The sequence below is a fragment of the Sander lucioperca genome, chromosome 12 (assembly GCF_008315115.2).
Source record: "Sander lucioperca isolate FBNREF2018 chromosome 12, SLUC_FBN_1.2, whole genome shotgun sequence".
Lineage (NCBI taxonomy): Eukaryota > Metazoa > Chordata > Actinopteri > Perciformes > Percidae > Sander > Sander lucioperca.
The window spans coordinates 29,525,686-29,538,011 of record NC_050184.1 but is presented as its reverse complement, the minus strand read 5'-3'; the positions used below and the strand labels follow the sequence as shown (position 1 = coordinate 29,538,011).

The following is a 12,326-nucleotide window of genomic DNA, read 5'->3' as shown; positions in this document are numbered from 1 at the left end:
ATACCTAGCTATTTTATGTCTGCCCAAATTTTTTATTCAGGGCTATCAAAATGTGTCAAGCATAACTGTGATTCATTACTCTGGGCATGAAAAAGTTCATACTGTACATTATATTTTAAAAGCTCAAATGTGTGTATTTTTTTTTTTTTTTTTAAGATCAATTTTTTATTGTTTTTTTTTTAATATAAATGTGTGTTTTTTTTATCCAGTTGAAGGGTGCTTGTTTTATCATTTTATTGGTTTGGGTTTTAGTCACGCTAGCAGCATGGCTTTTTGGGATGGCAATGTTGGTCTGTCAGTCAGTCCGCTACTTTGGTCCAGACTGAAATATCTCAACAACTATTGGCTGGATTTTTGGAAATTTCATACAGATACATGGTCCGCAGACGATGGCAATCCCCTTACCTTTTCTCTGCCATCACCATGAGGTTGAGATTTTTGGCTTTATTAAAATATCCTAACAACTATTAGATGAATTGCAAAGAAATTTGGTACATATATCCATGGTCCTGAATGAATGAAAGGAATCCTAATGACTTTGGTGATCTCCTGACCTTTCCTCTAGTGTTGTTACAGTAGGTCAATCTTTCAATTCATCAACATGTTTTGACCAAATACATGCAAAACTAATGACATTGCTAAAAGCCACTACAAGACTTCATTGTTTGTTTGTCTCTTAACTGGGGACATTGCCCCAAGACTCATTGTTTTGTTCAGGCTGTTTTTTGTTTGTTTTTGTTTTTTTAGATATTTCTTTAAATTTCATGGCCCTTTTTTCAGAGACAAATGTCCAGTTGATCACTTAAAGGCCACTGCAGCACAATCAATAAGTGGGTGTGTTCATAATTTTGGAAGAACATGTTCTTGAAAATGGCACCAATTTAACCAAGTTTAACCTCACAATCATGAGAATATGTTTTGTAGTAACTTATAATGTGTTTTTGTATTTGGTCTTTCACTCTGAGTGGTCCAATGTAGCACAATCAATTACATGGAGTTCGACATTTCGAAAATCTGTATTTTGTGGCGTAACTATGTCACCATCAACAACAACATTTCTGCTTCATCAACTAATCAACACCCCCCCCCCTTTCCTCCTTTCTAGATGTGGACGAGTGTGCAGAGGCACTTGACAACTGCAGCATCGATGCCATCTGCCAGAACACCCTGAAGTCATACAAATGTATCTGCAAGTCAGGCTATAAAGGGGATGGCAAACATTGTGAAGGTAAAAGTTTTAACGGATTCATACGCTCATTTTCAGCTGTAGCTGGAGGCACAAACTTCTGCTCCCCTCTGTGGAAGCACAGCGAGGAGTTTTTACAGTACATTGAAGTAAAAGGAACATTTCTCATGTTGATTTGCCTTATCTTTCTGAAGGTAAGCCCCTGGGCCAGTGACAGGCTTGATAAAACCTTCTGTCTCACTCAACATAAGTCATTAGCTTTAAGACTCTCCTGAAGAAGGAGGAAAGGCGAGGGAGAGAGTGGCGTCAGAGGAAGGGGAAAGCCAGGTGCAGAGTGCTCCTTTGTGACAAGATGAAATGAAGCAGTAAATTTCCTACACATGTTGGAGGAGAGAATTAAGATAGTGGCTGAAACGGCAGTCGGAGGCCCTGCCAAGCAGTCAGGGATATTTCCACAGCCAGAGGCAGGCCTCGTAGACTGTCAGACACAAGTCTGTTTTTCTAGCCTTTTTCAATGTGCCCAAAGCCTCAGGATCATTATATTCCACAACTTTTATTAGTATTATTACAAAACCATATTTCACAATGCCATATCTTTCCTTACTAGTATTATTCTTTCATTTACTTGACAGAGTGTTTTTCATGGTCTCCTGCCTGTAGGTCATAAAAGTTTACTTTATTGAATCTATTGTAAAGTATGTGCAAGGTTGGGTTTCCATTGAACTGAAGGTTAGCTGATGGCTCCTCAAGGCCGATATACTCATACCATTCGAAATTCTAAAGCAGCATTTATAAAAAATAAGAAAAAATTCAAAGTTTCAGTAACTGGTGGTAAGATTTAAGAAGCATGCTTTGTGACCGCCTGTTGCTGCACCTATTTGTGTTAAAAGAGAGCAGCAGAACTAAAAAAATAAAATGAAAGCATTCTCATGTTTCCATGCTGGTTGGCTTAATCCCCATTACCACTTCCACCCACCTTGTCTTTATAGTCTATGGTTCAGGTTTGATTTTTAGGTTTTAGTGATCTAAGGGCTTGGTTCAATGTAACCTGTAGCAACAGCTGAGATTTTTTGAGTCATATGAGTTGACGTTTTTATCTTCCAGGTTCACTCCTGATTTGTCCAACACTGTTAAAGGATACATTCACAATCTTTCAAGTCGGTCTTATAATAGTCATGTGTCTATTTGAACTTTGAAGCAGGTTTTGCTTGCTGGAAAAAGACCCCTTCCTATCGTACAAAATCCTAAGTCCTTGGTTTGTATAAATAATCTATTCCAAAGTTTAAAGCTACTAGGAGGCTTCAGCAGTCTGATTTAGTCAAACCTTGTGGGTATCTTCCACAATGTTAGGACAAAATTCCCTCTTGAGATTCCCGTGGACAGTGTTTTAGAGGGATATTAACAAAAAGAAGGAACTCTGTTTGAGGTCTCTGTAGTTTTTCTGAGGCATAAAATATGACAATGAACCCCAAATGACCACCTAAAGCATAAACAGGAGTTTTGAAAGTCATTTGAACAGAATCAGTTCCACTCTCAATGATTTTTATTTATTTAATTACTTAATAAATTAGATGTATAAGTTGAATATAATAATATAATAATATTTTCCTATTATTCATACCTATCTAAACTCTGATATATCCTATTTTATTATATACTGTATACGAATCTTGTCAGTAAACCCAACTAAAAACTGTTATTCTTCATCCATTACATTTCAGCCTCAGAATTAAATCCATGATTCTTCCCTTTTTTTTTTTTTTATAAAACTCAAACCGACATCTTGTAGATGTAAAGGGAGAAAAGTTTGGAGTTGACTTAGGAGGATGTGACAAGCTATTGGAGAAAAATCACTTTTGTGTAAACATGTGGTGGGTGTTTCAGGTTTAGAGAGGAGTAGAAAAGTGATGGTTGATTGTGTGCTGTGATCGGGGAATGACAGAGATGTGTGGGAAGTGGAGAAGCAGGGAGCAGGACAGCCTATGGAGTAGGAGAGTTTCTTTGTCTCAGTCCATCTGCTGTCAAGTCCAATTAAGCCCAGAGTGAGACAGCCTCAAAGAGAGGAGCTGAGCGACCGGGATCATCGGCCCTAAATGGGCCAGTAAGTGCTGAGTGGAAGTGCGCTGTGTTCTCAATCCACCTTGTCTGGCTCTCCTCAGTACGGGCCCCTCAACCATCATCATAACCATAACAGACAACTCCTCTCAGGCTGTCATGCCAATCTGCAGTGTCTCTTTATCTTCCGGCCTCTGCTCTCTTACTAATGTGTCACTGTTCTTCAGTTTTAGCTACTCGGACTGATGAACTCTAGAGTAGGATTCATTTATCGGACTGATGGTCAATAATCACCTTTTATTAAGTATTGGCTATCAGTCAGTCTGTAATGTCAATAATGTCAGTACTAATGTAATGGGGATTCCTTTGTGACGACGTACAGTCACATCAATAAATTATATTTTTCAACTGTATTTCCTTTTTGTTTGTGTTTTGTATATGTATAATGGACATTTCCGTACTTAAAAATAGCTGCAAATTGTCACAACTGACAACATTCTCTGGGTCTCAGTAGAGGGCTTTTACAATCTGCCAACAATAACATTCCAAAGAGAAAAAGCAATGTCTTGGCATGAAGCCGGACAGTTTTTTAAAATATTAAATATGGCATAACGTCTTGGCTATCAGTGGCCTATTAGGCTTTAAAAACAAAACAGTTTCAGTGAAGCTCTGGCATATACCCAAGTTACATCAGTAACAGGTGAACCAACTAATTAGCACAGCTGTTGCCTCGTCCCTGTTTACCTCATAAGACCTCTTTTGAAAGTAGAGATGGAACAAAACAGATCATTTTATTTCTCTGTATTGTACCAAACAATTGCTCTCACAGATTTAAAAAGGAATATTTTTTTGACATTTTGGGAAACATGCTTATTTGCTTTCTTGCTGAGATTAAAGAGCATATCAATTCCCTTTGAGATATAACATGTTAATTAGCAAGCTTTAGAGGTCATGGTAAGTGGAATTTGATATTTTCGGACTGAGCCTAGCTGTTTCCAGTCTTTATACTAAGCTAAGCTAACTGGCTGAATATTCAATGGACAGATATCAGGTATCAGGACAGCGAACTCCCGGCTGGAAAGCAAATAAGCATATTTCCCAAAATGACAAACTGTTCCTTTAATGCTGTTCCTACATCCTAGCTCCTAACTGAATCTTGATTACTTCTAGTTTTGAAGGACCTGTTCTCACATCCTTGTATGTATCTTCTCTCTGCAGATGTTGATGAGTGTGCAACTGAATACAATGGTGGCTGCGTCCATGAGTGCATCAACATCCCAGGAAATTACAGGTGCACATGCTATGATGGCTTCCGCTTGGCACATGATGGGCACAATTGTCTAGGTGAGTATGTAGTGTGTGATGTGGGGGAGTGTGTGTGCAATTACCTCACAGCGTATGTGTGTGTGTGTGTGTGTGTGTTTGTGTGAGTGCTAAACTGATTTTATTTCCCTACAGTACATTTTCTGCAGATGACTTAATTATGCAGGAAAATGTTATATAAGGGGCTTTTGTCAGGAGAACCCATACATTATACTGCATGTGTCATATTACAAACTCAGCCTGACATTACACATGTGGTTGCATAAATTCTTCTCTCTGCATGTGTAATGTCACATCATGAATGGTAATATATGTTTCAGGGCTGAATTGAGTTCTTATTAGACTGCTCCATCAGATATCAGCCATTTCCTCATTTTGCATTGCAGGTAGTGTCCAAATGTGTTTTCACAAAAGTAAAAAAGAGACCTTTTATTAATAAGTCTGACAAAAAGGGGTGAATTTATGAAGAGCTCGACCCTGAGCTGAGAGCTCTGAGTGAGCCGGCAGCAGCCGACCATACTTTCCCATGGTTTAATATTTCAACAGTGTGCCATTCATATTAACCTCACCAGAGAACATATTATGCTTTAGAAGGTTATAAAATGAAGAGGAAAAAACACTGATCTTCCTGCTGTTGGGAGCTGCTAAATATAGACATCATCTCCTCCATTCTGTCATTCTGGCTTGCTCCTTCTCCCCCATTCACCCATCCTACATTCCTTTGTTTTGTTTTGATACCTCCAAGTCTCAGACCCCGCTGCTCCTCAGAAATCATCTCCCTCTTGGTAACAAACTCAGTATGATGCATTTCACTTGATAGTTAAAGCCGACTAACCCTTTGTAGCTGCTGTGAGCTTGTTGCAGATGAAAGTAAAGGGTGCCTTGCTACAGAGGATTTCATATTCAGGTGAAGTGATGACAGAAAACCTTATCAGCACTTAACAGTGATTCACTGCCAAGGCGCTTTTACATGCGGGCACACGAGGCAACACACTCGTATCAATTTACTTGATGAAGTGCATGCAATGCTGGGATTAAGGTGGAATGGAAAACACTCGCATCTTTAGATCGATAATAAACCTGCCCTGACTTGTCGATGCTCTCATGCCTCAGATTCTCACTTTCTCTCACTCTTACTGTTGTCTCTTCGCTTCTTCCTTCACTCTCTGCCTCCTCCTCACTCATGCACTTGTATATACTATTTTCCAAGCCATTTAGCAACGGCGTTCAGTTGTGCATGGATCATTTGCTGTGCTGTGGATCAGCTCCTGCCTTGCGTGCAGGTGTGTAATTGCAATAAATGGTTGTGTGGCTGCTGCTGTTGCATCAAACGGAGTTGCATCCATCGATCCCTTTGATATAATTTGTCATAGTAAAACACACACGATCAAACACGGAGAGAGCTTTCCACGTTTTTTCTTCTTCTGCCATGTTTTATTTTTCCCAGCAAATGACCTGTATGCAAGACTTCTTGGTTGAGATCTGACTCAGAAATTCTCTCTTTTTCCTTTAAGGATATTGATCCAATTATTTTTAGATAAAAAAAAAACATTTACTCATTTAAGCATAGCAAACAGGGCATACATATCCACAGAATGGTGTAGCTGTCAAGGATAAATCCAACTCTTGCCTTGAGACCTGAAAGGACACTAAAGACTTCTTTTCTTGAGAATTTAACTCATTCTAATGCCTCCGCTCTGCTCTGCTAAGGAAATAATCCTCAGCACAAACACAAGAGAGGAGAGGAAGAGGTATAGCCGAGGTTTCATGTTAAGGCCCCAGCTTCCTCTTCCAGGTTTAAGCTCCTTTTTGGCCCCTGAGAAAAGATTAGTCCCCTTGGCCCTGGAGTGGAGAGCCTAAGCAGCTGGTTCCCAGACGAGGTCAGACCCTCAGAGCCCTTATAGACCAGATGTGCCTGAGGCTGCATAGGAGGAGACATTCACCTGATCCTCAAAAGTTCACACTGAGTTTAGAGATCTTTAAGGTGCTTCTCTTTGGATTTACTCCATGTTGTGTCTCCACAAAGCTCCAGTGATTTTTGTATTATTTTCGTCTGCTTTTCATGGTTACAGTGCTGTTTAAACTCTCAGTAGTGTGTGTGTGTGTGTGTGTGTGTGTGTGTGTGTGTGTGTGTGTGTGTGTGTGTGTGTGAGAGAGCGTCAGCTCAGGGACAAGCGAGTTAGGCCAATGCATGCTCATCCCTGTCGATGTCTTCTTTGTTTGCTGGCTGCCGCGCGTGCCACACGGCTCCTTGTAATTGGATGTGTTGGCAGCATAGTGACATTGGGCGGTGGCAGAAGGCGGCGGAGCGTGAAGCAGAACGCTGCCTGGTGTGCCTCGCCAGGGACGCTCTGGTTTCTGAGGTCTCCTCTGACTGCCCTAAACCCCACAAAGATGTCAGGGAGTCAGCAAGGTGGAAGCAATGCAATATCACAGCACACTGCTCCTGTCTGTGCGGAGTGAGATGTCACTCACTGTATAATTTACCTCACAGGGAGCTATTGTACCCTCTCAAAATTCACACTGAAGAGAGGAAGTGAAGCATATAAGAACTTGATTACATCTTTTATAACTGTCATGACTATTATCTCGCAGAGGTAAGGGAGGGATGGTATTTAATCACCACACCTCTTTCATGGCAAGGCTGTAAAGGATTTTCAGTCTTAGGAAAAACAGAGGAATCAATGTCAATTTAATCCAAAACACACATCCTCTTTAGAATGAAAACCAGATGCAGGGAGGCTATTAGTTCCCCACTGTAGCACCACCGTCCCCACATTTATGACCTATGTGTTTTGGTTGAGGTCCTACAGAAACCCAAATACCCTCTTATCATTGCTAATTAAACTCTCTCAAATAGTTTAATACTGTAAACATCTGAGCAAATACTCCCTTTCTTTACAACCACAAATCACAACATTTCACCTCCATTTGGAACTTAAAGACACAAATAAAGATATTTCTTATGCTCCCATAAAATGGAAAGGCAGATAAAACATGGAGAGAGTTTTCTAATTTGATCTGTCATATTTTATTTTTTCCTACAAATTACTAAAAGCAAGAGGGCAACACGTCTTGGTTAAATAAAATGGAAATGCCACAATGACATGCAGTGACTCACTGGTAGGAACAAAAGCTGGCTTGAAAACACACACACACACACACACACACACACACACACACACACACACACACACACACACACACACAGCTAAACATGTTCCTTTGATTTCTATTGACCAACATTTGGTTTGTATTGATTCAGCAGTGCTCAATTTCCTGTGCAATCTATAGGGAAACGAATGCCCTTTTACTTTAACCTTCCCCAAATACGCAACATGATCTATAACACAAAAGCAATGTCATTACAGCTTTGAAATGGGCTTTTGAAGACCAGCTTTGGAGTAGCAACTAAGAAAAGGTCATGTCAGTTAACACTGTTTGGTGTTTTGCTAATGGCTGTGATTGCATAGTGACATTGGGGTTTTTTTTTGTTTGTTTTTTTAAGAATGTCCCTCAGAATCTTTTTGATAGAAAAGCTTCATCTGTCCTCTACCACAAAGTCTCTTGAGTCATCGCCTGGCTGAGCCTGTATCCCTGCTCTTGTAATCTTTTGGGATCATGTTGCAAGGTTGGCTAATCAAACAGAAGGTTTGAGAATGATGTATTATTGACCAGGTCCTGATGGGAAAAAGTAGTCATCAAAGAGCGTCACGCTAGATTTCTCCACAGCCTTTGCTGCACTCTTAAATGCATTCATTTTAACTGCATTGGCCACTCTTCCAAGGCAGTGATGATAACATCCTCACCCTTGATTTGTGCAGAAATGATTTGATTCTAGCCTGGAAGAGGTGCTTTTAACCACTACCTTTAACTCCTGAAGTTCGGAAAATGATAATCTGGTTAACCCCGCTCCTATCATACCCAGAGGAGTTCAGGATAGTACAGACACTGCTGAGGCTTAGCACTAACCCTCCTCACTGCCCCGCTGCAGATGCAAATACCCCGCTGTCTCACCAGTTAGCAGTCACTTTGCTTTTGTTGTGACATGCACGGATCGAGTTTGGACAAGAGAGTCTCTCCACAATTCAGAGGAGAGGAGCTGGAGTGATGAAGGACAGATTTGAGATTGGTGCATTAGCTGGCTCCTAAAGGGTATATCAACACTCTCTCTCTCTCTCTCTCTCTCGCTCTCGCTCTCGCTCTCGCTCTCGCTCTCTCTCTCTCTGGATTGTTCATTCCCATTCACCATGAAATGAACAATTCCAGCTGAGCCCACTGGCAGGGCTTTGGGGGAAACTCAAGCCTGAGATTGGGCTTAGGGATGTAGCAGACTGGGAGCCGTCAGACGTCAGCGCAGGGCCTCTTGTCTTCTTGGCATAACGCTGTCCACCCAAACACTTATCCTGGGGTTTGTTTTTAAAATACTTCCAGACTTGTTTTGGAGGAACAGAGAAATGCCATTTACCATCTTAGCTCATAGTTTTTCATTTAGGAAAGAACTCAGCGAGAGATTGTACGTGGACTCTACTGTAAGCATGTGCTTATTTACCAAAATGGTTACCCGGGAGACGGGCCCAAAGTCGAAAAGTCTGAGTTTAATATAAGCTGAATTAGTTTTGTGTAATAGCATAAAAAACATCTCTACCTGCTGATCTAAGAATGAAACACTACAGTAAACAGAAATGATTTTATTCCTGTTTGCTTAGCAGATGTGAATCAGTTAGCTGTATTAGACACAGGCAGACAGGAAGTGCTGGAACTAATAAATTGTTCAAAGCTAAATACTCTAAGTGTCTTAATGCATCAACTTCCAGTTTGAAATAGTCATCAACACGTCTTTGATTTAAGAGAGTGTGTTCTGCAGATGAAAAATCAGGACTTCCTGCAACATATCAATTTATACAACCTCAGCTGACGCGTGTCAGACTGAGGCTGAATGTTTGTTAACACAAAGCCAGTTTCGGAGTCTGTGAACTCAGTTGTCTTCTCAGGCCGGGTTCAAACCTGGCGCCTCGGTCACTGTTCATTCAAGTGGGTGAAGAAATGCGCTGTGTCATTGAACTCCAGAAGCAGCAGAGAAAATAAGGAAATCCTGTTATCCTGTTTAAAATAAGAAAGGATCTTGTTTTAATTGGAGCTGGCTGTGTATGTGCCATTCCTTCCTCACTGAGGCTCAGTCAAGCCAAGCTGGTGTCTATTCATCTACCAGAGCAGCATGTCGGCTCCTGCAGTCCACCAGCTGTTTTGCTGCCTGTCGCCGCACATGGCTCAGATTTGCTGCCTTATTAAAGAATGTGTGCCTCTTCAACTCCTGTAAACGAAATGCCCAAAGAGGCCAGTGTCCGTCCACTCACCTCCTTGTATCTGGTCTGTCTAGACCACAGAGACAGTTTTGTCTGATCTAGACAGAAGCCAAGCAGTGGGATGGATGCATGGACAGATTTGATGACAGGCAGCAGTAGTTTTTCACTCTCAGCCCGCTGGCAAAAAAATACCCTTTGGGTCAGCAATAAATGCCCCCAAAGTCGCTGAATCTTAAAAAAAGGTGAGCAAAAGAGTTTCTCCAAAATAAGGGTTCAGGAGTTTCTGTAAGGCAACCACCATGTTTACATGGCTCTAAAGCTCTGCGCAAGGCCAAATGTTATATATACAGCCAAGGCTATCTGAGAAACCAGCGGACATGGCCTCCGCAAACACAACCAATCTCTTAATCTCTCTCCGTTTGAACCTTCCTTTGCCTTAAGTCTCCTCGAGTGAAGCAGGGATAGAGCAGAGACAAGTCTCATTTTTCAGACGTAAGGCAGCCCTTTTAACTTGATTAAGACATTTTTTTTTCCATTCTCTCAAGAGAATTTTTAAAAAATGTTTTAAGTCTAAATAACATGAGCACTTCTCCTGGCCATGCCAGAACCCCTTTCCGCTTGGAAATATTTGCTTTGGACGGCAGCCTTGCCCAGCACACAACACATGCAATTATGGGAGCTATTTAAACAGGAGAGATCTACTGACAGGGGGACGCCTCATTTGGAGGGATGAAGGAATCAGGAAATGAAACCTTCATTGATGCGCCGAGGGTATGGAAAGAGAATTCCCCCAGGCCCTCTAAGGCTGGTTGCATTTCTCATGGGCATTTTGTGCATGTGTCGAGGACTGATGTATTTGAGTTGCCTTTACATGTTTGAATTTTTGGGGTTAGTGTATGTATGTGTATGTGTGAGAGAGAGAGGGAAAGAGACTTTATGTGTGTGAGGATGTTTTCCCGTATGAGTTATGGAGTTTGGGTTTTTGGTGCCTGCTAACAGTTTATCTGTAAAGGTGCAGCTGTAGGTTGTTGGCAGCTTCCGTCAGCTCAACGGTCTTCTCTCTATTGCTGCCACTTTCATGATGGGGACCATGCGGTCAAAACCAAGGCAGCCACACAGTTGAATGAAAGCCTGCCCAGCTATTTCTGAACTGTCCTCCCTTTACTCAGATTTAAAGTCTAAATGTTAACTTTACTGAGGAGTTTTTTTTTTCTGAGTGCACTGCTTCACCTGGCTATAGTGTAATGCTTTTCCCAATGACCTCAACTGACATGACACATGAGGGACGAGACAGGTTTGCTGATGGAATGTGAGAGCAGGACAGCAAACTTGGCAAGCCGACGAGGGTCATGAGTGCTACCTGCCACTGACCCATTTATCAACACCAGAGTTTTCTGTCTGCCAGGTGCCACTTTGTGAGCACAGTCTCTGTGTGTTTATGTATTTTGTGAATCCACATGCCCCTGCATTTCTTTCTGGAAAAAGAAGAAAGAAGAGGACAGAGAGAGAATTTTAATTTCTAACTCTGCCGGGCTGAGAATTCCACAGAAAGGAAACTTAATCTTGAGGCCTTCTAAGACTGGACAAATAGACAGTAAATTAGTTTCGCATGACGGTTTTATTAAAAAAAAGCCTTGTGTATACAGCAGATTATTGATGCATCTAGCAGAGGATGGATAAGGTTCCAGTGTGGTCGGTAGTGAGGGACAGAGCCCCGGTCTCAGGGGGAAGAGTCACCTCCACAGCCACAGTGCAGTCACGCACAGGGGAGGCCGGGGCCGCTAAGCTCTGCAGCATGCCAGACAAACAAGAGCAGCAAAAAATGACATTGTGCAAAAGCTTTCATGTTGAAAATAAACAAAATATATCAAAAGATTCATAGATGTTCCACCGCTCATTTGTTTCTTTTGTCGAGTCACTCAATGAGTGAGAATAGTTTTGTGCCATTAGGAGAGAACAGCTGGAAGTGCACAATTCATTATTGGTGGAAATGAAGTCAGCAGCTCTCATTTGCGGTCAGTTTCTCTTTTTTGCCCCGTGGCAGGACGACGCCTCAGGCGACACCTTTGTAAATGCTCTGCCTTTGTATGCACTTGAGGTGGATTCACATGGTTGCTTGTTCCCCCCCTGCTCCCCCCATGTCTCATACTCTCTCCTCTTTCCATCTTTACTTTTCCTCTCCCTCCTCCTCACTGCCCTCCTCCCTTCCACCTTCCACCTCCTTCCTCTCTCTCCCTGCATTCCTCCCGTCATGGGGCTGACAGACACTCGTCATCAGCAGGTACTCTGGCCCAGCTGGATCAGGTTTCCCACTTGCCAGGAGATTGTGCTGCATGTGCATTTTTATGGCTTAGTGCTGCACAGTTGGAGGTTTTCAGTGCAACTCTGTGTGTTGCCATGTCAGATAACCATTAAGACAGACATGGCCTCCTCAAACAGCTTAAGACAAGCTCCCT

At 41.8% G+C, this 12,326-nt stretch overlaps 1 protein-coding gene across 2 annotated transcripts in view; it reads left to right on the top strand.

Moving 5' to 3' along the window:
- scube3 (signal peptide, CUB domain, EGF-like 3) overlaps positions 1-12,326 on the top strand; it is an 84,462-nt gene that overhangs the window by 23,032 nt on the left and 49,104 nt on the right. For both annotated transcript variants that reach the window (XM_031316725.2, XM_031316724.2), the window contains exons 2-3: positions 1,106-1,228; positions 4,460-4,585. In XM_031316725.2, coding sequence (XP_031172585.1) covers positions 1,106-1,228; positions 4,460-4,585 — 249 coding nt within the window. The remainder of the gene's footprint in view (positions 1-1,105; positions 1,229-4,459; positions 4,586-12,326) is intronic.